The sequence below is a fragment of the Dipodomys merriami genome, unplaced genomic scaffold, assembly GCF_024711535.1.
Source record: "Dipodomys merriami isolate MVZ:Mamm:240054 unplaced genomic scaffold, mDipMer1.0.p SCAF_22, whole genome shotgun sequence".
Classification (NCBI taxonomy): domain Eukaryota; kingdom Metazoa; phylum Chordata; class Mammalia; order Rodentia; family Heteromyidae; genus Dipodomys; species Dipodomys merriami.
Genome location: NW_027203604.1, coordinates 15,221,354 through 15,248,520, shown reverse-complemented (window position 1 = coordinate 15,248,520; position 27,167 = coordinate 15,221,354). Strand labels below are relative to the sequence as shown.

The 27,167-nt window shown below is 48.6% G+C and overlaps 3 protein-coding genes across 5 annotated transcripts in view; 2 read left to right on the top strand and 1 right to left on the bottom strand.

The window, feature by feature from the left end:
• Snx8 (sorting nexin 8) overlaps window positions 1-6,269 on the top strand; it is a 37,663-nt gene extending 31,394 nt beyond the window's left edge. Inside the window, exons 8-11 of the mRNA XM_070033423.1 lie at window positions 2,576-2,644; window positions 4,571-4,717; window positions 4,983-5,132; window positions 6,112-6,269. Of these exons, the coding sequence (XP_069889524.1) occupies window positions 2,576-2,644; window positions 4,571-4,717; window positions 4,983-5,132; window positions 6,112-6,225 (480 nt within the window). The 3' untranslated portion in view covers window positions 6,226-6,269. The remainder of the gene's footprint in view (window positions 1-2,575; window positions 2,645-4,570; window positions 4,718-4,982; window positions 5,133-6,111) is intronic.
• A 1,442-nt stretch (window positions 6,270-7,711) lies between these two features.
• LOC138834750 (oxidized purine nucleoside triphosphate hydrolase-like) lies at window positions 7,712-12,942 on the bottom strand. 3 transcript variants are annotated; one of them, XM_070033429.1, is made up of 4 exons: window positions 12,841-12,942; window positions 11,783-12,033; window positions 8,836-8,981; window positions 7,712-8,556 (listed from the first exon to the last, which is right to left on the bottom strand). In XM_070033429.1, the coding sequence occupies exons 2-4, from the start codon at window positions 11,932-11,934 to the stop codon at window positions 8,384-8,386; spliced, it is 471 nt and encodes a 156-aa protein (XP_069889530.1). In that variant the 5' UTR covers window positions 11,935-12,033; window positions 12,841-12,942; the 3' UTR covers window positions 7,712-8,383. The 3 variants fall into 3 exon arrangements, with proteins under 3 accessions (XP_069889530.1, XP_069889531.1, XP_069889532.1); XM_070033430.1 differs by having other exon boundaries at window positions 12,771-12,844; XM_070033431.1 differs by lacking the exon at window positions 12,841-12,942 and adding an exon at window positions 12,637-12,754.
• The window catches only part of Mrm2 (mitochondrial rRNA methyltransferase 2), a 29,559-nt gene continuing 15,294 nt past the window's right edge, over window positions 12,903-27,167 (top strand). Inside the window, exon 1 of the mRNA XM_070033427.1 lies at window positions 12,903-12,925. Within this exon, the coding sequence (XP_069889528.1) occupies window positions 12,918-12,925 (8 nt within the window). The 5' untranslated portion in view covers window positions 12,903-12,917. The remainder of the gene's footprint in view (window positions 12,926-27,167) is intronic.

Below are 27,167 nucleotides of genomic sequence, written 5' to 3'. Positions count from 1 at the left end.
GACAGAGAAGCAGGTGTTTGGCAGGATAGAGAGTCAGGGGCTCAGAGAATGGCCTGCACTTAGCATTGTGTTGCCCTGACATTGTTCCAGTTCTTTTGTATGTTTGTTCATTTGTTTTGTTTTTGCCTCTCAGTCCTCTGGCCTCTCAAGTCCCAGGAAAGTATTTTTTTTTGTTTGTTTTTTGTTTTGGCCAATCTTGGGGCTTGAACTCAGGGCCTGGGCACTGTCCCTAGGCTTCTTTTGCTCAAGGCTAACAATCTACCTCTCGAGTCACAACACCACTTCCGGCTCTTTCTCTTTATATGGTAATGAGGAATCAAATCAGGGCCTCCTGCAAGCTGGGCAAGCACCCTACCACTAAGCCACATTCCCAGCCTATGACTCCAGTTCTTTGGATCTCCTTGCCTTGGTTTCACCACTGATTATACCCTGGATTGTTAAACAGCCATCTTCTATTAACCTGATGAATCCACCTTCTCAGCTGTCCATCAGACCAGACAGAAAAAAAGGGGCCCACCCTGGCCACACTCAATAGGTGGTGTCTGCAGAGCCTGGGATGAAAGGCCAGGAGCAGAAGGTCATGAGGACCTTTCCCAGCTGAGTGGATGCTGTGCTCCCACCCAGAACCAAGTACCAGGAAAGAAAGGCCCAGGCCTCTGGCCCAGGCCCCCAGCAGTGGAAGATGTAGTTCCAGGCTCTTCTCAATCTGGTGCTTCTGTGCTATTTTCATGAGTTCTATTTTGAAAGATATTGTCTAGGGAAATAACTGCTTCCAGGGTATTCTTCCCTGATCTTGGTTGTAGGGAAACTCATAGAATTTTTGTTTGTTATTGTTGAGATAGAGCCTCCCTGTGTAGCCAGCTGGCCTGGAACTTGTGATGCTCCTGCCTCAGCCTCAGCTGGTATTACAGGTATGGGCCTCTGGATCCTTTTGTATTGATAGTCTCATATGCTAAACCACAAGCTTTGGTGGCAAATTGTTGGAGCAGTGGGGATCCTGAGTCCCCTATGTAGGGAAGAGGCCCCCAGGGTGGTCCACTGGGAGCAAGGCACTCATGGCCAGCTGTTGTTTCCTTCCCATGTTTTAAGAACTCTCAGCACACTCGCAACTGGTCTGGAGCTTCTTGGCTAGAATCGAGGCAGGTTTCAGGTGTGGGATTCAGTGGGCAGGTGCTTCTGGGAGTGGAGAGGTGGCCTACAATCTATCGAGAAAGTGGCAGCCCTTCTCTCAGGCCATGGCTCTTTTGTCCACAAACTTATTGTGTTCACTTACTGTCTGTTGTCTACCTCCTCCTGCCACAGTGCTCCACAAGCACATGGCTTCTGGGCTGAGCTGCTCTCTCTTCTCTCCTCTCTCCTCTTGGCCATGACTGGAGTTGCTGGTGTCTAGAGAAGTGTGTTGGTCAGCCTGTTTGTCCCCAGAGTGCCTGTGCCATATGTACGCTGGAGGCCCAGGATCGTGGGTGGAGATAGGCCCACTGGTGCTCTCTCATGTGTGAGCCTTGAATGCTGGGGAGACCCTGGGAGCTGGCCTTCCTGCCGGTCCTAAGGCTGTACCTACCTTTGTCTCCCTTTCCCCGCTGGCATCTGTGCACAAAGCTCTTGTCGCTGCCTCTCCTCTTGGTGTGTCCTTTCTCGCCCCGTGTCAGTCAAAGCAGCAGCATCCCTGTGTACTTGTTTTCCTCAGTTCTGTCCTCCCTTTGCTTCCTTCCCAGACCCGTACTTCTTTCCTGTTTGTGAAGTCTGGATGATACCCACACCCTCAAAGTCTCCCCCATGCCTTCCCCTCTGGACACACTTCCAGCTTCAAGTAGAAATGTTTTCCTCATCCTGGGCACAGACAGATGTGAGGTTTGAGCATAGAAGTGAAAGCCACAAGGAAGTGAGTGTGGTGGCCCATGTCTATAATCCCAGGTACTTGGGAGGTGGAGATCATCAGCATCATTGTGATTTGAAGCCAGTCTGGACAAGTTTTTTTTTTTTTTTTGGGTCCGGCCCTGGGGCCTGAACTCTGGGCCTGGGCGCTGTCCCTCAGCTCTTCAGCTCAAGGCTAGTACTCTACCACTTGTCACTGCACCACTTCCGGCTTTTTCTTTTTGCTTATGTGGTGCTGAGGAATCAAACCCAGGGCCTCATGCATGCAAGGCAAGTGCTCTACCACTGAGCCACCTTCCCAGCCCTGGACAAGTTTTTGAGGACCCATCTCAACAAATAAAGCTGGGCACAGTAATGTCTGTGTGTTATCCCAGCTATGTAGGAAGTGTAAATAGTTGATTTGTGATCTAGGCTGACTTGGGTAAAAACAAGAACTCTTATCTCAAAAATAACCCAAGCATAAAAGCCTGGGGGTATTATAGAACACCCAGCAAAGGCTCAGGTAAGAGTGGAATAACTGGGGCAGAGGCTCCCCTGTGCCCTCCTAACTGCTTGGTGTGAAGGTGTTCCTGGCCTTGGGTGGCTGCTGTATGGAGAGAAGGGCTGGCGGCCATGGTTGGGGGTGTCTCCCAGAACTATCGAGGGTCTTGTGTGGGCTCCACTCTCCATTCCTCACTGGTTAACTCACCCTTGTTTTCAGGGCAAACAGGAAGAGAATGATGTGGTGGAGAAGCTGAACCTTTTCCTGGACCTACTTCAGTCCTACAAAGTGAGTGTCTGCTCCTGTTAGGGGCAGAGCTTTGGGGGACAAGCCTGTGATCACTCAAGGGTGTGACTCCAAGGGCACTGTGGCCCTGGCAGGATGCAAGGAAAGGGGTTCCTGGGTGTTGCTGACATTTTCTCTGAGCTGCCTCTTCCCTCAGGCCTCCACTGAGCTGAGAGCAGGGAGGATTGCCCTAGCAGAGAGACAGACAGAGACAGAGACAGACAGACACAGAGAGAGCATGTTTCGGCTATCTTTAAGGATCTGGAAACATGGCTCAGGAAAGGGGCTTCACCTTTTGTAGCTCATGGAATTTCTGGGAAATTGGCTGCAGCTAGAGCCAGGGAGAAGCTCTGTAAATCCTTCCTACCATCCAGCCCAGGGAACCCAGGCCAGAGCTTGTGGGGAAAGGACTAGAGGGAAAGGGCTTGAGTAGGGTGGCAGCAGGTGGTCTCTACAATCTCCATGCTGAGCCTGTGGCTTGTGTGTACTACCAGGTCTTTTTTTTTTTCTTTTTGGCCAGGCCTGGAGCTTGAACTCAGGGCCTGAGCACTATCCCTGAGCTTCTTTTGCTCAAGGCTAGCACTTTACCACTTGAGCCACAGTGCCACTTCCGGCTTTTTCTGTGTATATGGTAGTGAGGAATTGAACCTAGGGCTTCATGTATTCTAGGCAAGTACTCCACCACTAAGGCACATTCCCAGCCCCATGTCTTTTCTTTTTCAAACATTATTAACTTTTTAGCTTAAATTAGTTGTACAAGGGGGGAGGTCATTGTGACTTTTGCAGACATGTGTATAATGTATTCTGATCAGCCTCTTGCCCTCCATCTCCCTTTCTTAAAACATTTCCATCAAGTTTCAGTGTTCTTGTTTTTTTTTGTCTGCTGTGGGGCTTGAACTCAGGGCCTGGGTGCTGTCTCTGAGCTCCTTTGCTCAAGCTAGCACTCTACCACTTTGAGCCACACTGTCACTTCTGGGTTTTCTGAAAGTTAATTGGACATATGAGTCTCACTGACTTTCCTGCCCAGACTGGCTGAACTGTGACCCTTAGATCTCAGCCCCTGAGTAGCCAGGATTAAAGGGTGAGCCAGTGGTGCCTGGCTTCTCCTCACCACTTCGTAAAACAATTCCAACAGGTTTCATTGCTCTATTTTATCCGTGTGGATGAACTACTTCAACTATATTTATCCTCATTCATCTTCCTTAACCCTCATGCTTCTGTGTGTGTGGTGTGGGGAAGGGGAGCTTGCTTTGCTTTTCTGTTGTTTTTTTTTTTTTGGGTCCAGTCGTGGGGTGTGAACTCTGGACATGGGCGCTGTCCCTCAGCTCTTCAGCTCAAGGCTAGCGCTCTACCACTTGAGCCACAGCGCCACTTCCGGCTTTTTTCTTTTTGCTTATGTGGTGCTGAGGAATTGAACCCAGGGCCTCAGGCATACAAGGCAAGCGCTCTACCACTGAGCCACCTTCCCAGCCCCTTTTCTGTCATTTTCTTTTTGTTAGTATGTGTTAGTTACATTGATGGTTTGCATGCAGGGTTTTCTCTTGCTTAATGGGCACTCTTCTACTTGAGTCATACTTCTAGCCCCAGCCTAGCTCACAGCATGTCTTCAAGGTTGCGTCTTCCTTTTGGGCCACCTGTTCCCTGCATGTGTAGAAGTAAGTGGCATTAGCAGGCTAAGGTGCCCTGGGCTCTGGACTCTACATCCCCTCTGCTAATCTGAGTGACAGTATGTAGGGTTTGGGTCTAGTGGGTATCCCTGCAGGACAGAGAGGGCCTGGCTTTGACTTCCTTAGCTACGTGAACTTTTCCTCAGTGAGGACAAGAGGGTGTGGAAGAAAAGCCCGCTTCCCTGGAAAGACTGTCAGCTGGGGGGGGGGGGGCTGAGGGGTCCACAGTATACCCCGAGGCTGAGGGCCCGCCTGCCTGTAGGACCTGTGCGAGCGTCACGAGAAGGGCGTACTGCACAAACATCAGCGTGCCCTGCACAAGTATGGCCTGATGAAGAGGCAGATGATGAGTGCAGCACATGGCCGTGAGCCTGAGACCGTGGAGCAGCTGGAGTCCCGCATTGTGGAGGTAGGTGGGCATGGCAGTGGCTTGTGGGGGAGGAGTGACAAGCATTAGAGCCCTCTAGTGCCCCCTCCACATTGGTGAACTGGGTGGGCTGTGTATACCGAGGCTGAAGCTCTGGCATTTCCATTTAATCCTTTCTACAATGGGCCCATGCTAGACAGTGCTTGGCTTCTGTGCTCCCCTCTCCCCCTCTTCTACTTTGCCCTACCTTTCCATCCCCATCTGGTATGGGTGGGCTGCACCTGCTCATCAAGCCCTGACCTTGCAGCAGGAGAACGTGATCCAGACCATGGAGCTGCGGAACTACTTCTCCCTGTACTGCCTGCACCAGGAGACGCAGCTGGTCCACGTCTACCTGCCCCTCACCTCCCACATCCTTGGGGCCTTCGTGAACTCACAGATCCAGGGCCATAAGGAGGTGGGTACTGTTAGCCCCCGTCAGGAGTTACTAGAACAATTGGTTAAGTTGGGGTTAATATGGATCCTAAAGCACAGTTTGTGCCAGGTGCTTGTGGCTCATTCCTATAATCCTAACTAGGATCATGGTTGGAAGCCAACCCAGGCAGAAAAGTCCATGAGTTGTATCTCCAACCTACAAGCAAAAATAACCAGAAGTGAAGCTGTGGCTCAAGTGGTAGAGTACCAGTACCGGGCAGTAAAACTAAGGGATAGTGCGCAGCTTTTAAGTGGCCACGGTAGTAACTCTGAAGTTGTATAGGCCAGACCAGACAGGAACATTCTACCTTCCAGAAGAATCCAGACAGGTCCAAAGGAAAAGTATGGAATCTCTGAACCCTGTGCTTGATATGAGGGATGGAGTATCAGGTATGAGTAGCTGTGAAGTCCATCAGGTTGACAAGACTGCCTGATAGGCAGCTTTGTGGTCATGTGGCATTCCTGTCCCTGGCTTCTCCACTTAGTGGAGGTTGCAGGCCGTTGGCTTGCTGGACCACATTGGCCAGTGCTGGCACAGCTGTGACAGGGTATTGGGAGGGAATTGAAAGTAACTGTTTTCTTTCAATATGGGGGTTTGAACCTAGGTTTTTGTAGCCTGAGCCACACCCCTGTCACTTTTCACTTCAGTTAGGATTTGTTTTTTGGCCTGCCATTCTCCCACCTCTATCTCCCACAAAGCTGAGATTGTAGGCATGAGCTACCACACTCAGCCTCTTAACAGTAGTGTGAAAGTACCAGGTCAGGCAGACTTGTGGCTCTGCTCCTGCATGCAGGGGACAGAGGAAGAACCGAGGTGGCCTCTGGAGGTTGTCCACTCTAAGGGAGTAGGCCCGGCAGTTCTTTCTCACTTCAAGAAGTTCTGTGGTTGTGGAGGTGGGGTGGGATGGGTCTGAGTACCTTCCAGAGCGTGAGGATGCCTGCTCACCTTCTTCCCTCTGCAGATGAGCAAAGTGTGGAACGACCTGAAGCCCAAGCTCAGCTGCCTCTTTGCTGGACCTCATGGCACCCTGACGCCGCCAGGGTCCCCACAGGAGGATGGAGTGTGTCCCCACTAGTGCCTGCAGAGCTCCCTCTGGCCTCACTAAACCCTCTTTGCCAATGCTGTGGGATGGCTGAGTCACTTCCGATAGCAGCTGGGCCTCTGATGGGACCAAAGCAGAGGCTCTCCTTTTCCACCCTCCCACTGTGTCCCCTGGGCCTCTTGGTGGTCTTTGTGCCTTCTACCTGGCAGGAGGCCTGCTGGCCCCATTGTGAGAAGTAGGACACTCTGGGATGCACTTGGGTCATTGCCATACAGCCTAGGGCAGCGTAGAAGGGTCCCTGGGTCCTGGACTAGTACAGAGGGCTGGACTGGAGAGGGTCAGTCAGCAGTGGGAGAGAGAGGGGACAGTGCCATCGGGTGGGGAGATGGCAGTCTCAGGGTGAGAGGTCTGGCTGTGGGTCGGGACCTGCAGACACTGTGGGTGTAGGGTTGCTGCTGTAGTGCTGAAGGCCACGGTCACAGTGGTGAATGGGTTATACTGCCGTGAGCACCACTGGGCTCAACTGACCTTTAGACCATTTCTTCCTTTAGGGCAGCTGCACTCCTTCTCCTGGGCTCCCTCCCACCTGCCCTCAGCCCTAGGGGCAAGGGGAGGGAGGGCTGCAGGCATTGCCACCAGGGTATCACGCAGCTTCCTTGGCCCAGGAGAGTGCTGGAGGCCCTGCTGGGCAGGGACAGCAGAAAGCTCTCTGAGGATGTGGGCCTCCATCTTCTCCATGAATGGCAGAGAGCCTCCTTGGCCCTCTGAAGACAACTTTCCCTCATGGAAGACAGTTCCTGATCACTATGTGGAACTGTACCATTCCCAGGGCTGTCCTTCCACATGGTGACAGTAGAGCTGCAGGGCCTGAGCCTACCTGTGCCAAAGGCTGCAGCAGTGTTGAGGCCTCTGACGGCCTGGGGCCCAGTCAAGGCCACTTGTCGGCCAGCCTGTCTCTGGGACCAGACAGAGGTAGGGGAGCTGTGGGTAGGACCCAGGGTGAGTAGCTAGGTCACACTCCTAATGCTCCTCCATGTTCTGTGATCTAGAGGCTGAGGGTGGGGGAAGAGGAGGCAGGAAGGCTGCCTCAGGCCACCCTGCCATCCCGAGGCATCTAGAGGAAGGCCTAAGGAATTTAGGGCAGCAGAGCCCTAAGCCACAGTCACTCCTGTGCTTGCTCCAGGTGGAGTGACTGAAGTCCCTTCACCCTTCTTGGCTCTCCTGTTGCCATGCTCTGGCCAGACACTAGAGTGGGAATTTCACAAGAATCCTGTCCAGGGCAAGGTGTCTGAGTGAGGGTTCAGCTGGAGCCCTGGCTGGTCCTGAGAGCCAGGGGAGTGCTGGTCTGGCTGGCTCCCTCCAGCCCTGGGGAGAAGGCAGCCCCAGGAAACCGCTGTGGGAAAAACAGGGACCCTGTGCTGTTGGAGGCCTTTCCCAGGCTTTGTGGAAGCCAGCTCTATGTATGAAGCACTTTATGGGCTGCAGAAATCAGTTACTACTATACCCAATAAACTGGAAGTGTTTACAAACCGTTTTTACTCTGCTGTTTACCCAATAGTGGACAAAGCTCTCAGTTCTTTCTCTGCTTCTCGGCGGTTCCCAATTGGAAGAGAATGGCCCTTGTATTCTGAGAAGCCTGCTACATGCCAGGATTGGCCTTTGACTGTTTTTTTGTTTGTTTTTTTTCTGGTCAGTCATGGGGCTGAACTCTTGGCCGGGGCGCTGTCCCTTAGCTCTTCAGCCCAAGGCTAGTGCTTTGCCACTGGAGCCACAGCACCACTTCTGGCTTTTTCTTCTTATGTGGTGCTGAGGAATCAAACTCAGGCCTCATGCATGCCAGGCAAGCGCTCTACCACTGAGCCACCTTCCCAGCCCCATGGCTTTTGACTCTTGTTTGTCTCTGTTTCCCCACTGGGAAAGGGTAGGAATCACAAAGTGGGGAGTGGCAGTAAAAGGACAATAGGCCATATGGCAAGCCCTCCTTTACCCAGGCCCTCCCACCTCTGTCCAGTGTTCTGTGTGACAGCTGCATGACAGGCAGCTCCCTGGGGACAGGACAAGCCACAATGCTGAAGGCCCTCCCTTGTATCCATCCAGTCACCTCTGACACCTCATGAGGCTGGCCTTGTGAGCACGTGGACAGGAGAGCTGCTGCCAAGGCGCCCTCTCCTGGCCACCAGTAGGCTCAGCGCTAAACTTGGTCCACCTCACGTAGCGAATAGTCCAGGATAGTGTCCTGGTCCTGGAACTTGAAGTAGCCGCAGAACTTCTTCCTCTGGAACAGGAGCGGGAACCAGTAGCTGTCATCGGGCCACATGTCACGGAAGGGGATTTGGTCCTGGGCGAACCACTGAGGTCGCATTTCTGAACCAAAGGGTGACAGGGAAGAGCTGTGTTGGTCATCCCCGACCCAGGCTGACAGGAATTACAGGGAGTTCAGTGGTAGGGGCTCTATCTAACCATGTAAGTGACCCTCACTCTGTAGAGCAGGAAATGCGCTGGGGCTGTGGGCTATGCTGCTGCACCTGCTGTAGATGGCCCACATAGCCTCTGAGCTCACTGGAGAAGGAAGAGGGCCCAAGGCCTACACCTGTATCCTCCCCAGGGAAGCAAGAATGGGTGGTAGGGACCCTGAAGACTCACCATCATTCTCCACAGGTGTCCCCTGTACGCTCTCTGTATAGAAGATATGCACTTCCATTTGCCCAGGGGCCCCCACAAACTCAAACACAATTTTCCCCGCTTTGTGCAGCATCTCTGCTGTCAGACCACTCTCTTCCTGCAGCCCCCTGTGGGGAGATAGATTATTGGAGGAGGCATGGGATGCATGTACCCACCCATGGGAACCTGATAGCAGGACATGGCTGTACACCCCAGGAGGGCATCGTGTAAGGTTTTAGTAGGTCCTGACCAGGCCCATCTTAGGAATGAGGTTGAACTTTATTCAGAAGCTGGTGACCCACACTCCTAGCTACTCAGTGGGGAGAAGCTGGAGGATCATAGTTTGAGGTTAGCCTGGACAAAAACTATACCTTAACTATGTAGAAAGTGAACTATACAACTTGTGAGTGGGGATGGGAGGGAAAAACTGGGAGAGAACAAAAGGGGTGAAACTGTCTAAAAAGAAATGTACTTGATATATGACTTACATAATTGGAACCCCTCTGTACATCACTTTTATAATAATAAATTAAAACAAAAACACTACACCCTATATCACCCTAAAGGGGCACACCCTACACCTTAAAGGGCTGGGAATAGAAAGTTCCAAGTTCAACTGTTAGTAACACACACACACACACACACACACACTCATCCTTTGCTATGTACATTAGGCTCATACCCCAAATCCTAGCTACTGAGGAGGCTAAGATCTGAGGACAGATGTTGGAAGCCAGCCTTAGAGAAAATCAATGAGACTCTTACCTCCACTGAAAAGCAGGAAGTGGAGTTGTGGCTTAACTGGTAGAGCATCAGACTTGACTAAAAGAACTCATGGACAGTGGCCTGAGTTCAAAACCCAATAATGGCATGCCCCCACCATTCTCCCCCCGCACCCCCCCCTGCAACCCAGCCAGTATCCAAGTGCCCAAAATCAGAGAAGACACTCAACTTGGCCCTCTTTAGGGCAGTGCTAAACCCAGAGACATGGGATAGCCACTCCTACCTGGGAAAAGGATGTATTGCTCAGCTCCCCCTTGTGGAACTTTGGTATAGTGACTTAGAAACCTGTTCAGCTTGCATGCTGGGATCCCAGGCCTAGGAATGGCTCCTACATATAATCCTAGGTACTTGGAAGGTAGAAATGGGGCAATTGTGGTTCAAGGAGCCCAGCCAGCAAGGACAAATAAGTACTGAGACCTCTGTGTTGGTTCATGCCTGTGATCACAGCAACATGGGAGGCATAGAAGCAGGATCCCAGTCTAATGCCAGCCTGAGGCACCCCATCAGAAAAATAAAGCAAAAAAGGGCTGGAGATGTGGATCAGGTGCTAGAGTGCTTGCCTAGTTGTGTTGAACCTTGAATTCAATCCTCCACTAGTAAGGGTATCAGGATTTTAGCTGGGTGTTTATGCTCTATTGCACAATAGTTTTTTTCTCTTTTTTCTTTTTTTTTTTTGTCGGTTGTGGGGCTTGAACTCTGGGCCTGGGCACTGTCCCTCAGCACTTCAGCTCAAGGCTAGCACTCTATATCTTGAGCCACAGCACCACTTGCAGCCTTTTCTGCTTACGTGGTACTGAGGAATCGAACCCAGGGCCTCATACATGCAAGGCAAGCACTCTAACACTGAGCCACCTTCCCAGCCCACAATAAGTAAATTTTTTAAAATTGAGGGCTAAAATATTGAAGTGGGGATGTGGCTATGCTGATGCAGTATCTGCTGTGATGTCAAAACCCAAGAACACCACCAAAAAAGAGCCACTGGGCTGCAGCATCGCAGCTTCTCTCCCGGTCAAAGGCTCCCAACCATGGACGAGTTTTCATTCTCTCCAGGGAAGAAGGCAACCTATGGGTGCCACCAGCTTTCATCAGAATCAGAACAACCAGCATGCATGGTAGTGCATGCCAGTGGGAAAGCTGAGGTAAGGGAATTGTGAATTTGAGATCCTGTCTCAAAACAACCATCACAACTACCACCACAACCCTCTGGTTGTCTGTGCAGGGTTGAGCACCACTTGCATTAATGACCTCATTTATCCTCAGGGGACTGTGAGAAGTGAGGGCAGAGGCCACCTGGAGGACTGTGTGAGGTAGGAAATCAACTCAACCTCTCTGGGCCTTCATTCCTTCCCAAGAGAAGCTGTAGTTGGACCAAGTAGAGCTATGTGGCCAAAAGGTTTAAGATAAAGGGGTATGTATGTGTGGAGCCATCAGCTACCCTGAAAATTAAAAAGTCTAGTGACTGGTAAGCCTCATAGTTAGACATGCACATGCCACGATGACTCCAATGGTGTCCCAAAGGTTTCCCACCGACAGAGTCAGGCAGACCACAGTCCTTGGCCAGCACTTTCTCATTTAGTCTTTGCCACACTAAGACCTGCAGTCCCATTACCAATGTCCTGTTGGGAGCCGACAGTAAAGTTTAAAGGTCATCTTGACCCTGGTGCTCACTTGAAGGCACGTACAAGGAGCTGGCTTTCTTGAAAAACACCAGGTGCCCGGGATTGCTTTGCTATGTCTGCAGTTTGTTTTACTTTCTACCAGTTGACCTTGTCCTTTTTTTACTGCACTGTTTTTACTGAAAATTTCCTTGTTTTTCTGGACTATTGTAACCTTATGTTACCTCTTGACTTCTAATAGTATATATCAGGAAAAATAAAAAATAAACGGGGCTGTAGTTTTGAGCTGCAGACCTCCCGACCCCATCCTTTGTCTTCTGTCTTTATTTTTCCATCCTTGCCCCCTAATTCAGGATTCCCTTTTGTTGCTGGCAGGTTCCGGCACTGTCCCACTCAGGTGAGGATGCAGAGTTCAAGGGGTAGATCCCTGCTCTGGGCCACAGTTCCCAGGGCGTATGGCTCTGAATCTAGATGGAACCCTCATCCCCTCACCCCCGGCGGGCTGTGTGTGCAGAGCCCTCTTTCCTCACCTTCTGGCCCCATCCTCGATGGTCTCTCCTTCTTTCACTTCCCCCCCAAAGCCATTCCAACGGCCCATGCCGAAGCCCCGCTTCTTCATGCCCAGGAGGACCCCCTGGGGCTGCAGCACCAGCACCAAGGTATAGAGCTTGGAAGTGCTCATGCCTCCTGGGCAGCTCAGTCGTAGCCTGGCAGGTGTAAGGTGAGAGAAACACGACTGCCCTGGTGAGCAGGGGTCTGGTGGAGGGGAAACACGCTGGCTCTGGAAGGCAGGGAGGGGAAGTGGGTGGTGAGTCCCTGGGGGGACACCTGAGATTCTGCTGCTCTAGGCAGGTACAAACTTCACCCTGAGTAAGTGAATCTTTATATTTAGAGCCTTGCTATGTAGTCCAACCTGATTCAAATTTGTAATCCTGCTTGAGACTCATGACTGCCGGGGTTACAGGCATGCACATTATGTCTGGATGAGTGCTGCGGACTGAACCAGGGGTCTTGCATATGCTAGGCAAGCAATCAGCTACATCTACGCGGAGCTGAGTAAATGATTTGAGGGGCGAACAGGCCGCGCCTCCGCAGCCAGTGTGCCCTGCTGTCTACAGCCTTGCCACGGAGGGGCTGTTCTTGCTCCTGCGTGGGTCCCGGGCCCGTGCGTCCAAGGGCAGGCCGGCTCCTACGCTCTCAGCTCCCTGGACGATGGACGACCGTGTGGTCTGAGCAATGGTCCCGGTTCAGGCTTTGGCCTTGACCTATCTGTCTTTAGCTGGGTTTTCCTGGCCTCCACCTGCGCGGTGGCCGGCCTGCGTGCCAGGAGATGCGGGGCTCGCCCGGGCGATAGGCGTTCGTATCGCACCGACTCCGCCCTTACCGCGGCCGTGGGCGCGGGCGGCGGGCGCGCAGACGCTGGTGCCGGCTCCCGCGGGGCCCGGCCGGGGTCGGCGTCCGCACGCGCGGAGGCCAGCGCCTGCCGCCCGCGTCCCCACCTCCCTGGCTCTGCCTCACCGCAGCACTCCCCGGTGTCTCCACGCTTCCCGGGCGCTCTGCCTCTTCCCGCCTCTTCCTGTCCCGGTACCTGCGCGCGGCTTCCGGGACGCGGCCGGAAGTGAGTCTTGGGTCCCCGGCAGCGCGGGCGGGCTCCCTTAAGCGGCAATGGCCAGGTAAGCGGGGTTCCCCGGCTTTTATAGCGGTTCTGCTGGCGTAGGCAGAGGCGGGAGTGTGGGACCGCCAATGACTTCATCGTGAACGGAGGCGTTCCTGACAGGAAACCCAGGGATGGGTTCCGGGTCTCAGTCCTGCGGGTCACCTGGGCGTGGTGGCTGAAAGCCACCCCTGAGGAGCAGGCCGCAGGGAGAGAGGCCGGCGGGGAGGCTGCAGGCGAGTCGGAGAGGACATTGCAAGTCGAGTACGATTGTCCTAAAGGTTGCATCGTGGAGTTTCCAAGGACTAACAGGAATGCCTCAGGGCATTTAAAGATGGCAGTGATCCAAATGAGTCAGGCGTGGTGGTTTGCGGGGAAGTCTTCAGTTTGTTGGTCTGTGTCACTCCACTGCCCTTCCTTTTCTTCCACCATTGCAGGTTCCTGCAGCCTCTCCGGGCACTATGGGATTTCCTATCAGATGAGTTTCACAGTGGGTGCTGCTAACAGTGCTTGGCGAGTTCTGGTTAGCAGCAGTGAAGTATCCCAATTTTCCAGGGCTGGTGGGACTGGAACCCAAGATTGGTTAAAGGTGTCACCAACACTCAAGTCAGTCTGGCTAGGAATATTTATTAGCCTCCCAAGTTCAACATAGGGTAGCCTTATAGAGGAGGAACCTGCAAGAAGCCACTCACAAGTGATCATTGGTAGTTTTAAAAAACAAGGTACAGAAACAGGCAGTTAGTGATTGCAGATGGTGACTACAATTCCAGTACTCAAGGCAATAAGTCATGAAGGCAGAGTGCTTATCCCAGATCTTCCCTTTGTTCCTGCTTTTGGGTTTAACTGATATTGACCAGAACACATTCCAAACTTCTTACTTATCCCACCCAAAATCAAACTACCTTCCAGTTTTTTTGGCTCTTTCTTTGTTTCACTGTTATTTACAAATTGCAGCAATCGAGTATTTAGCCCCGTAATTTACCCAGGCCTTTATCTCTGGACTTTCACCTTTTAATGACTGTCCAGGAGTTTTTCTCTACAGGAAGATCCTGCCTTTCAAGTTTGGCCCTATTCTGCTAGCTACATAGAATTTCCTCCTTTTCTTATTTTTCTTAGATTTACTCAGTAAGACAATTGTCCTTGTCCAACTCCTCCTCCTTTATTTTTGCCAGTCCTGGGGCTGAATTCAAGGCCTGGGCACTGACCTTGGGCTTCTTTTGCTCAAGGCTAGCACTCTTACCATTTGAGAGCCACAACATCACTTCTGGCTTTGTCTGCTTATGTGGTACTGAGGAATCAAACCCAGGGCTTCCTACAAGCTGGGCAAGCACTCTACCACTAAGCTACATTCCCAGCCCAAGGCTCTAGTGCTTTGGGTCTCCTTGCCAGGGTTGCCCCACCAATTATATCCTGGATTGTTAAACAGCCATCTTCTAATAACCTGATGCACCCTCCTTCTCAGCTGTCCATCAGACCAGACAGAAAAGAAGGGGCCCACCCTGGCCACACTCAGAAGGTGGTATCTGCAGAGCCTGGGATGAAAGGCCAGGAGCAGAAGGTCATGAGGACCTTTCCCAGCTGAGTGGATGCTGTGCTCCCACCCAGAACCAAGTACCAGGAAAGAAAGGCCCAGGCCTCTGGCCCAGGCCCCCAGCAGTGGAAGATGTAGTTCCAGGCTCTTCTCAATCTGGTGCTTCTGTGCTATTTCATGAGTTCTATTTTGAAAGATATTGTCTAGGGAAATACTGCTTCCAGGGTATTCTTCCCTGATCTTGGTTGTAGGGAAACTCATAGAATTTTTGTTTGTTATTGTTGAGATAGAGCCCTGTGTAGCCAGCTGGCCTGGAACTTGTGATGCTCCTGCCTCAGCCTCAGCTGGTATTACAGGTATGGGCCTCTGGCTCCTTTTGTATTGATAGTCTCACATGCTAAACCACAAGCTTTAGTGGCAAATGGTTGGGGCAAAGGGGATCCTGAGTCCCCTCTGTAGGGGACCAGGGAAGAGGCCCCCAGGGTGGTCCATTGGGAGCAAGGCACTCATGGCCAGCTGTTGTTTCCTTCCCATGTTTTTTTTTTTTTTGGTGGGGGGGGGGGGTCCGGTCGTGGGGCCTGAACTCTGGGCCTGGGCGCTGTCCCTCAGCTCTTCAACTCAAGCCTAGCGCTCTACCACTTGAGCCACAATGCCACTTCTGGCTTTTTTCTTTTTGCTCATGTGGTGCTGAGGAATCGAACCCAGGACCTCAGGCATGCAAGGCAAGAGCTCTACCACTGAGTCACCTTCCTAGCCCCTCCTTCCCATGTTTTAAGAACTCTCAGCATACTCGCAACTGGTCTGGAGCTTCTTGGCTAGAATCGAGGCAGGCTTTAGGTGTGGGATTCAGTGGGCAGGTGCTTCTGGGAGTGGAGAGGTGGCCTACAATCTATCGAGAAAGTGGCAGCCCTTCTCTCAGGCCATGGCTCTTTTGTCCACAAACTTATTGTGTTCACTTACTGTCTGTTGTCTACCTCCTCCTGCCACAGTGCTCCACAAGCACATGGCTTCTGGGCTGAGCTGCTCTCTCTTCTCTCCTCTCTCCTCTTGGCCATGACTGGAGTTGCTGGTGTCTAGAGAAGTGTGTTGGTCAGCCTGTTTGTCCCCAGAGTGCCTGTGCCATATGTACACTGGAGGCCCAGGATCGTGGGTGGAGATAGGCCCACTGGTGCTCTCTCATGTGTGAGCCTTGAATGCTGGGGAGACCCTGGGAGCTGGTCCTGCCGGTCCTAAGGCTGTACCTACCTTTGTCTCCCTTTCCCCGCTGGCATCTGTGCACAAAGCTCTTGTCGCTGCCTCTCCTCTTGGTGTGTCCCTTCTCGCCCCGTGTCAGTCAAAGCAGCAGCATCCCTGTGTACTTGTCTTGCTCAGTTCTGTCCTCCCTTTGCTTCCTTCCCAGACCCGCACTTCTTTCCTGTTTGTGAAGTCTGGATGATACCCACTCCCTCTATGTCTCCCCCATGCCTTCCCCTCTGGACACACTTCCAGCTTCAAGTAGAAATGTTTTCTTCATCCTGGGCACAGACAGATGTGAGGTTTGAGCATAGAAGTGAAAGCCACAAGGAAGTGAGTGTGGTGGCTCATGTCTGTAATCCCAGGTACTTGGGAAGTGGAGATCATCAGCATCATTGTGATTTGAGGCCAGTCTGCACAAAAAGTTTTTGAGGACCCATCTCAGCAAAAAAAATGCTGGGCATGGTAGTGGCTGTGTGTCATCCCAGCTATGTGGGAAGTGTAAATAGGTGAACTGTGATCCAGACTGACCTGGGTAAAAACAAGAACCCTTATCTCAAAAATAACCAAAGTTTCATACCCACCCTTGGGGTGGGTTGGGAGGTAGCTCAGTGGTAGAGTGCTTGCCTTGCATGCATTTGGCCCTGGGTTCAATTCTTCAGCACCACATAAGCTGGAAGTTGTGCTGTGGCTCAAGTTGTAGCGCTCCGGCCTTGACGTGAAGAGCTGAGGGACAGTGCCTAGGCCCAGAGTTCAGGCCCTATGACCGACAAAAAAAGCTCGTGACATATTTATAAGATGATTTCTTTGTTGCTTTGTCTGTCCTTCCCCTATGGTATAACCCCTGCTTTCACTATATAATTTGTGGAGGGGAAAGGAAAAACATATCCTTTAAATTGGGATACAGGTGGACCCATTGCAACAATTAGATGTACAAGTCGTTATGTCTAAAAATGAACTTTACAAGTTTGTCCCGGGGAGTGAGGGGGTGGGGGTGGGGGGGAGGGAGGGGTTGGTGAGTGGGGGGGCGTGGGTGGGAGATGGGAAGGGATGGGAAGGGGAAACAAAGGAGGAGGCAACAATGCTTGATAAGAAATGTACTCATTACCTTGCCCATGTAATTGTAACCCCTCTGTACTGTATTTTCACAAGAAAAAAAAAAAAGGCTTGTGAAGTCTACAAATCTTGACAATGCAAGTATTTCTTCCAAATAGGGTGATACATACATTTCTTTCCTTTCTTAGTGCAACCTGTTCCCTCTTTCTCTCTCATTCCCATCGCTGCTCTGGAGTTTCTTAGTTCACTTTCATCAATATCCAGTGCAGCTGATGTGGACCCCTGTACTGTACTTTTTCACCTGTTTCCCTCCGAATCTGTGCCCTTCTAGTTTCCCTCATATGTGCACATGTATATACCATATGTTGGTCAAGAACATGGAGTCATCTAAAATCAATTAAACAAGAAGAGGTCCTCTGTTTTGTTTCTTTCTTCTTTGCCAGTCCTGGGGCTTGAATTTAGGGCCTCAGCACTGTCCCTGAACTTCTTTTGGTCAAAGCTAGCACTCTACCACTTGAGCTGCAGTGCCACTTCTAGTTTTTTGTGTTTATGTGGTACTGAGGAATGAAACAGAGGCTTCATGCATGCTAGGCAAGCACTCTACCACTAAGCCACAATCCCAGCCTATCCTTTGTTTCATGAGTCCTGTTTGTCATATCTTATTACATTCTGCATATCAGGGAGACCATGTGCTGTTTGTCTCTCTGATCTTGGCTTATTTCGCTCAACATGATTTGTTCTAGATCCATCTATTTTCCTGTGAATGCCATTATTTTTTTCTAATGGCTGTTTAATACTCCATTGTATAGAAGTACCACATTTTATGGATCCATTCATCTGTGGTAGGGCATCTGGGTTGTTTCCATATCTTGGCTATTTGAACAGCGCAGCAATGAACATAGGGGTGTATGTATCCTTGCATCCTCGTTCCTGTTGCTCAGGGAAGATGCCTAGGAGTAGTATGTCTGGGTTGTATGGAAGGTCTATGTTTAGTTTTCTGAGGAACCTCCACACTGCTTTCCAGAGTGGTGTATTGGTTTAGATTCCCACCAGCAGTGCAGTACGGTTCCTCATTCCCCATATCCCTGCCAGTATTTGTCATTGTTTGAGAGGGCCCCAGGAAGTCTGATCCAGCTGACAGGGCTCAGAGAAGCTGGGTCCAGCCTGAGAGGAGACCTATGCTAGCAGAGAGGTGTGAGGAGATCTAGCCCAGAACGGAGGCCTGGGTGGAGAGGCCTGTACAGAGTCAAGAGGCTCGCACAGGGCTGAGAGACCTGTACAGAGTGGAGAGCCCCAAGGAGTCCTGGGCTGGCAGAGAGCCCTGCTCAGGGCTGAGAGGCCTGTGAAGAGCCGAGAGGCCTGCAGAGATCGGAGAGGCCTGCAGAAAGGTTGAGCGGCCTGCGCAGAGGCCAGTGAAGAGCCAAGAGGCCTGTGCAACTAGGAGTGGGTTATGCAGAGGCCCACAGAGAGGTGGAAAGGCCTGCATAGATCAGAGAAGCCTGTGCAGAGGCCAGAGGCCTGTGGAGAGTGAGAGGCCTGCGGAGAGGCCAGTGGTGAACTGAGAAGCTGGAAAGAAGCAGAGAGGCTGGCAGAGACGTGGAGAGGCCGGTGGAGAGGTGAGAGGCCAGGCGAGTGGCCTCTCGAGAGTTGAAGAGGCTGGTGGAGGGGTGGAGAGGCCTGTAGAGAGGCAAGACCTATGGGAAGGAGGGAAAGGAGGGAAAAAGGAAAAAAATCTTGCTCCTTCAAGGTTGGCTGCTCCTAGTTCTTAGGTAGCCTAGAACAGAGAAGTTGGAAACCAACTAATAAAACTTTTTTGTTATCTTTAAGCATGCCTCTGTGGATTTTCTTGCTTGTATGTTATTACAGTTTATTCTAGGAGTATGGGAGTGGAGTTTTGGGGGATGTTATAAGATCATGTCATCTGCAAATAGGGATAGTATAATTTCTTCCTTCCCTACGTGGATCCCATTCAATATTCTTTTCTTGCCTTATTGCTTTGGCTAAGGATTCCAGAACTATATTGAAGAGGAGTAGAGAGAGTTGGCATTCTTGCCTTGTTCCTGATTTTAGGTGAATTGGTTTTAGTACTTCCCCATTTAAGATGATATTGGCTGTTGGTCTGTCACATATGGCTTTTATTATTTTAAAGAATGTTCCTTCTATTCCTATTTTCTCCAGAGCTTTTAACATGAGTGGGTTATATTTTGTCAAAAGCCTTTTCTGCATCAATAGAGGTAATCATGTAGTTCTTGACCTTGGCTCTGTTGATGTGATGAATTACATTTATTGATTTACATATGTTAAATCAGCCTTTCATCTATGGGATGAAGCCTCCTTGATCATAAGTGTATGATTTTTTTGGATAAGATTTCTGGATTCTGTTGGCTAAAATTTTATTGAGGAGCTTTGCATCTGTGTTCATCAAAGAGATTGGTCTATAGTTCTCTTTTTTTGTTGTTGGCTATTTGAATGATTTGGGGATGAATGTGATACTGGCTTCATAGACTTGAGTTTGAGATTTTTACCTCAGCTTCTATTTCACAGAAGAGCTTGAGAAGTATGATTAGTCTTATAGAATTCCGTGATGAATTCATCTGGGCCTGGGCTTTTCCTTGTTGGGACTTCTGATTGCTTCCTCTATCTCATTGTAAGTTATTGGCTTATTTAGTTGATTTATATCTTCTTGGTTCAGCTTGGGCAATTTATATTTCTCTAGAAATTTGTCCATTTCTGCTAGGTTTTCCTAGCAGAACTTTTTTTTTTTTTTTTTTTTACAATTGAGATAATATTTATTTATGGCCTCTTTGTCCTCTGTCTCCATTTCTTTCTTTGAATTATTCTTTTTTTTATTGTGAAAATACTGTACAGAGGGGTTACCATTACATGGGCAAGATAATGAGTACATTTCTTATCAAGCATTGTAGCCTCCTCCTTTGTTTCCCCTTCCCATCCCTTCCCAGCCTCCCCTAGCAGAACTATTTCTGGAAATAGTTCTTTTTTTTTGGGTCCGGTCGTGGGTCTTGAACTCTGGGCCTGGGCGCTGTCCCTTAGTTCTTCAGCTCAAGGCTAGCACTCTACCACATGAGCCACAGTGCCACTTCCGGCTTTTTTCTTTTTGCTTATGTGGTGCTGAAGAATCGAACTGAGGGCCTCATACATTCAAGGCAAGCGCTCTACCACTGAGCCACCATCCCAGCCCTGGAAATAGTTCTTTATGATCATTTGGATGCCTTGGAGGTTGTAATTTTTCCCGTAGCATCCCTGTTCTTACTGATTTGGGTCTCCTCTCTTCTTTTTTATGTTAATCTTACAAGGGGGTCTAACAATTTTATTGACTTTTTGTTTCAAAAAATCAGACATTTTTGTTAATTTTATTTATAGCTTTTAAATCTCTATTGTTAATTTCTGCCCTTATCTTGGTTATCTCAATCTGTCTAGTAACTTTTTTTTTTCTCGGTTGTAGGTATGAAGTCTGGGCCTGAATGCTGTCCCTCAGCTCTTCAGCTTAAGGCTAGCGTTCTACCACTTGAGATACAGCGCCACTTCTGGTTTTCTGGTTGTTTATTGGAGATGAGTTTCATGGATTTTCCTGCCCTGGCTGGCTTTGAACCGCGATCCTCATATCTCAGCCTCCTGAGTAGCTAGGGTTACAGGCGTGAGCCACCAGCGCCTGGCTCTGTCTAGTAACTTTAGGTTCAATTTTTTTTCTTGCTTTTCTAACAGTTTAGTTGCATCATGAGATTATTTACTTGAGCTGCTGCTATTTTCCTAATGTGTGTGCTCAGAGAAATGAACTTGCCTCTCTCTTAACACTGCTTTTGCTGTGTCCTAGAGGTTCCATTGTGGTGTATTTTGATTGTCATTGAATTGTAGGAACTTACTACTTTCTTCTGTAACTTGTTCTGTGACCAGGTGTTATTCAGGAGTGTGCTGTTCAACCTCCGTGTAGTTGAGTAATTTCTGCAGTATGCTTTTTGTTGAGAACTAGTTTAATTCCATTATGGTTGGATAGAATACATCCATCCTCTTGTATTTGTTTTAATTATTTGTGTGAACTATAATATGATCTATTTTGCAAAAAGTTCCATGGGCTGCTGAAAAGAATGTGTTTTGGGTTGAAAACTCTACACATCTGTTAAGTCCATTTGAGATATAGTGTCATTTAGTTTAGAGGAATCTTTGTTTGTCCTCTGGTTACCCATCTTTTGGTGAGAGAGGGGTATTAAAATTCCCCACTACTATTGTTTTTGGGTCTGTCTTGTTCTGTAAATCTGAGAGTGTTTATCATATTACGGTGCTCCATTGTTTGGTGAAATAAACTGATGACTGTGATATCCTCTTCTTGGACTGTTCCCTGTAGTGACCTTCTTTGTCTTTTTGCACTGACTTTAATGAGAAGTCTGTTCTTTTGGTTATCAAAATGGTGATGCATGCCTTCTTGCTGGGTGTATTTGCATGGAAGATCTTCCATCCTTCACTTGGGGTTTGTTTTTATCTTTGGCTGTGAGATGGGTCTCTTGGAGACAGCAAATGGATGAATCTTGTTTTTTGATCCACTCTGCAGTTCTTGAGTGGTGATTTGAGTCCATTAATGTGTATGGTTATTATACAGAGAGATGCATTGTGTTTCTTGCCATTTTCTTGCTCTTCTGCATTTTTCGTCTTTCCTTTTCTTATGTTTACTAAATTGATCTCCTAGTGATTTCTATCTGATGTGGTACCCTGCTCTTGATTATTTTCTTTGGGTTGTATTCCTCCTTTTAGTATTTTTTTGTAATGCTGGCTTCTTGTTCATGAATTCCTTTAATGGTTCTTTGTTATTAAAAGTTTTAGTTTCTCCATTAAATGTAAATGCTGGGTTTGCTGGGTATATCAGTCTGGGTGGGCAGTTGTTAATTTTCAGGACTTGTATGGTAATTTTCCACACTCTCCTTGCATTGAGGGTTTATGTGGAGAGGTGCGGCTTGTAACACTGTCTGCTGGAGCCCAACTTCAGCCAGGGACCTGCAGCCTAGGCCACTCAATCTCCCGCGTGGGGCACACAGGTGGAGTTCATTCTGCTGCACATTGGAGTCTGCAAGTAGTTCGAGACTTCAGCCAGGGACCTGTGGCCTAGGCTGCTCCATCCCCCGCCTGAGGCACAGAGCTGGGGTATGCTTCACAGGCTGCTGGAGCCCACACAGTACAATTCAGACTTCAGCCAGGAACCAGCTGCCTAGGCTGCTCCATCCCCGACCTGGAGTACATAGGAGGCCTTGCTCCACAGGCTGCTGGAGCCCGCGCAGTTCCTGACTTCAGCCAGGGACCGGCAGTTTGCTCTCGGGTGCTCTTGGCAAAACCTGGTGGGCTGGGTGCACTCCACCAGATGCTTGGGCCCAGGCACAATTCCAGCTTCAGTGGGAAGAGTAGCCCAGGTGGGAGGGGGCGGGGTCCGAGTCAAGACCTGGTGGTAACTGCCAGATCTCCTGGGGGGGGGAGGTGAGGAGGTGTCCCCCGTGGGGTTCTCACTGGTCCTGGAACTGGTTAAGGGCTGTCCAGCGGTGCTGTGGCGCATTGCTGTATCTGTGTGCTGTAGTTCACTGGTTGCCAGTCACCACCGCACTCTTGCAATGATTGTAGACAGAGCAGTGTGGTGATGGGAGCTCCAGGTCCGGGTTTCACATTACCTTGCCTCTGGTCTCTGTCTCTGTCTTCACTGTTTGGGTCCGGTGCTGTAGGAGTTTTCTGCATATGGGTTCTGTGGTCCACTTGTGGCTCTGAGGTCCCAGGTCACTACAGGCTGGGCTGCTTTGGCAGCCTTACTGCTGACAAGGGGTGGGGTGGGGTCTTTACTTTTCTCAGTATTTGTGCAGATTCTGAGGTATTTTTTATTTTTTCAGTTCCTGTATTTCTCTGGTTGTTTGCCTTTGGCTGTTGTCCATCTCTAGGGGAAAGGTAGTGCTGGATCTCAAACTGTTTGGTTGGAGAGAACTGTGGTGTTTTCCCTACTATTTCGATGTCATCTTGGATGTGCAACATCTATTCAATAAGATTACTACAGAAAATTTCCCCAATCTCAAGAGAGAAAACTTCATTCACATAACAGAAAGACAGAACACCTAGTAGATAGGATCATAGAAGAAACACTTATAGACACATTGTAGTAAAGACACTGGACCTGCATTGCAAACAGCTTATTTTAAATACTTTAAAATCAAAGAAGGAGCTATACTACAATGGAAAGAAAATCAGAATCACTGTGAACCTCTCCACACAAACCATCAATGCAAGGAGAGCCTGAAAAGTACCATTCTTAACTTCCAACCAAGACTGATGTATCCAGTGAAACTAGCATTCACATTCGATGGAGAAACTAAAAGTTTTAATAAAAAAAAAAAAAAAAGGAATTCATGAACAAGAAGCCAGCACTACAAAAAATACTAAAGAAACAATTAAGACCAGGGAACCACACCACACAGAAACCTAACTCAGCCTTTGCTTTATCAATATGAAATGTCTTTCTTTGATTTTTCTGACTACTTGTAATTTGAACTGTTTTATCTGATACTAGTATTTCTATCCCAGCCTGTTTATGAGGGCCATTTGCTTGAAGGACTTTGTTCCAGCCTTTCACTTGGATAGTTAATATTTGAAAGTCTCAAGGCCATAGTTAATAAGACTGGGAAAGACAGAGGAAGTGTTGCAGATTAGGTAAACTAAGTAAACAGGCTAACTAAACAGGCTAAATTAGATTTTGTGATGGAAGTAGAGTAGTAGTGAAACATGCCGGTGAGTATTAATAAAGGAACTAAAGTAGTTTAGTTTAAAGTGTTACATCTCTTGGTAAGTTTATTAAGATCCTGTGGGTTTTCAGCCCTTAAGGAGATGCTGATAAAAGATAAGAAACCCGTTGAAATTTTTTTTTTTTGCTAGCCCTGGGGCTTGAACTTGGGGCCTGAGCACTGTCCCTGAGCTTCTTTTTGCTTAAGGCTGGCCCTCTACCACTTGAGCCACAGTGCCACTTCCAGCATTTTCTCTTTATGTGGTACTGAGGAATCAAACCCAGGGCTTCATGCATGCTAGGCAAGCACTCTACCACTAAGCCACGTTCCCCGCCCTGAACTATTTTTGTAATTATAAAATTATCTCAAAAAGACCAAGTCAAAGAACTGTTTCCCCAAAGTCCCTTAAGCAGACTATAGGCAACTTCAGTGGTTTGAGAAGGCACAAACATGTCTCAAAATTGAAATCCACTATGATATTGAACTTAGTTATCATGATCCTTGCAGAAATCCTTACTCTCATACTGTACATTCTTCAAAGTATACCTATGCCTCAAACTTGGAACCAGTCAGTTAGTGGTCAGTAGCCTTTGTCCTTTGGCAGATACTTATTTACCATCTAGGCACAGTTTGTCACAGCAAGTTTATATTCAGGTTGTTGAAGTTTTGCTGCTTGTATTTATTGAATTTACATTTTTGTTGTTATCTTTGTGTCATAGCACACATTCTTTTCACAACCATGCATCAACAGCCTCAGAGATTTGTAGTGGTCTAAAATTTGAGACAGAAATGTTAATGAGTTTGTGCAGAATTGCTAACAGAAGTGTAATAAGAGTAATCCATTAAAAGGAAAAATTGCCAGAAGTATGTACTATTGAAAACCTGAGTTTAAAAGATTGGTTGTATTAGTATGTGGTCTCAGATGAAACTCTGTAAAGAGTAGCTGCGAGAACTATGATGTTTTCTTTAATGATATTTCCACAGAAGGTTTCAGGAAATGCTCAGTAAACTGAGGGTGTGAATTAAAAAAAAAATTACTACCACAGACTTTGTGTCCAGAAACCTAGACTAAAAGCTAAAAGTTGTGTAAATTTAGAAAATAAATTCTAAAAGCTCTAATTTGCTCACTAATGAAGTGGGGGTAATGAAATACTTAAGTCACAGCAGTAGTGAAGAGTAAAATAAACAATACAACAAATACTAAAGTTTCAATAAGCATCTAACAAGAAGAGATTGTTAATGCTTTTGCTCCTAATGTCACTGTATTATTGTGATATATTGGAAAAATTACCTGTAATAATGTTCATAAATAAATAAAAAAAAAGAATTCAGAAGCTGGTGTCTCATACTATAATCCTAGCTACTCAGGAGGGAGAGGCAGGAAGTTCATAAGTTTGTGGTTAGACTGGGCAAAAACCATATCCTAACTATGCTGAAAATGAATCATGGGGGTGGGAGGGAAAAACTGGGAGAGAGCAAGAGAAGGGGTGACATTGTTTAAAAAGAAATGTACTTGATGGGACTGGGAAGGTGGCCCAGTGGTAGCGCTCTTGCCTTGCATGCCTGAGGCCCTGGGTTCGATTCCTTAGCACCACATAAGCAAAAAGAAAAAAGCTGGAAGTAGCACTGTGGCTCAAGTGGTAGAGCGCCAGCCTTGAGCTAAAGAGCTGAGGGACAGCGCCCAGGCCCAGAATTCAGGCCCCACGATCGGACTCCCCCCCCCCAAAAAAAGAAATGTACTTGATACTTGATTTACATAAATGTAACCCCTACATCACCTTTAGAATAATAATTAAAAAAATTAAAAACCCACATGCTATCTCAAAAACTAAGGACAAGGTTCTGAGTTCAACTATCAAGGACAACCACAGGAGAGGAAGTTGCAGGTATTAGAGAGGCAGGAGAGGAGGTTGCAAATAGAGGTTGTACCTTGGAGCTTCCAAGGACTAAGACAACTGTGTGGGTGGAACTCAGGGCATGGGATGGGCTTAGAGATGGCAGTGATCCAAATCAGTCAGATGTGGTGGTTTGTGAGAAAATCTCACTTTGTAGGTCTGTATTATTCCACTGCCCACCATTGCAGGTATTCCGGCAGCCTCTCCTGACACTATGGGAGTTCTTATCAGATGAGTTTTACAGTGATCAGTCTCCTGGGTGCTGCTAATAGTGCTTGGCAAGTTCTAGTTAGCAGCAGTGAAGTATCCCAATTTCCCAGGGCTGTTGGGACTCGAACCCACAATTGGTGAAAGGAGTCCCCAACACAGTCAATCAGGCTAGGAATCTTAATTAGCAGTGTTCACTGCTCCCCACTATCAGGACAGTGAAGAACAGCCCGGAGCTCAACATAGGGTAGGGTTATATAGGAGAAACGCGCAAGGAGCCACTCACAAGTAGCTAGTGGTAGTTTTGAAATGGGCAAAGAAGCAAGGTACAGAAACAGGCCTAGCAGTTAGTGATTGCAGATGGTGATTACAATTCAATTATCCAAGGCAATAAGTCATAGGACAGAGTGCTTATCCCAGATCTTCCCTTTGTTCCTGTTTTTGGTTTAATTGATCCAGAACACATTCCAAACTTCTTACTTATCACACCCCAAATCAAACCACATTCGTTTTTTTTTTTTTTTTGGCTCTTTCTATATTTCACTGTTATTTACCAAATTGTAGCAACTGAGTATTTAACCCCCTAATTTACCCAGCCCTTTATCTCTGAACGTTTCACTTTCTTTTTCCTGTCAGTTGTGGGGCCTGAACTGTGGGCCTGGGCGCTGTCCCTCAGTTCTTCAGCTCAAGGCTAGCGCTCTACCACTTCAGCCAAAGCGCCACTCCCAGCTTTTTCTGCTTATGTGGTGCTGAGGAATCGAACCCAGGGCCTCATGCATGCAAGGTAAGCAGTATACCACGGAGCCACCTTCCCAGCCCTCCACTTTCGCCTTTTATTGACTATGCTGGAGGTTTTCTCTACAGGGATATCCTGCCTTTCAAGTTTGACCCTATTCTGCTAGCTACATAGAATTCCCCCCTTTTCTTATTTTTCTTGGTTCTACCTCAGTAAGACAACTGTCACCAAACTTGTCCAACTCATTCTTCTTCATTTTTGCCAGGCCTGGGCACTGACCCTGGGCTTCTTTTGCTGAAGGCTAGCACTCTACCACTTGAGAGCCACAAAACCATTTCCAGCTTTTTCTACTTATATGAGGAATCAAACCCAGGGCTTCCTGCAAGCTGGGCAAGTACTCTACCACTAAGCCACATTCCCAGACCATGGCTCCAGTGCTTTGGGTCTCCTTGCCAGGGTTGCCCCACCAATTATATCCTGGATTGTTAAACAGCCATCTTCTAATAACCCGATGCACCCTCCTTCTCAGCTGTCCATCAGACCAGACAGCAAAGAAGGGGCCCACCCTGGTCACACTCAATAGGTGGTATCTGCAGAGCCTGGGATGAAAGGCCAGGAGCAGAAGGTCATGAGGACCTTTCCCAGCTGAGTGGATGCTGTGCTCCCACCCAGAACCAAGTACCAGGAAAGAAAGGCCCAGGCCTCTGGCCCAGGCCCCCAGCAGTGGAAGATGTAGTTCCAGGCTCTTCTCAATCTGGTGCTTCTGTGCTATTTCATGAGTTCTATTTTGAAAGATATTGTCTAGGGAAATAACTGCTTCCAGGGTATTCTTCCCTGATCTT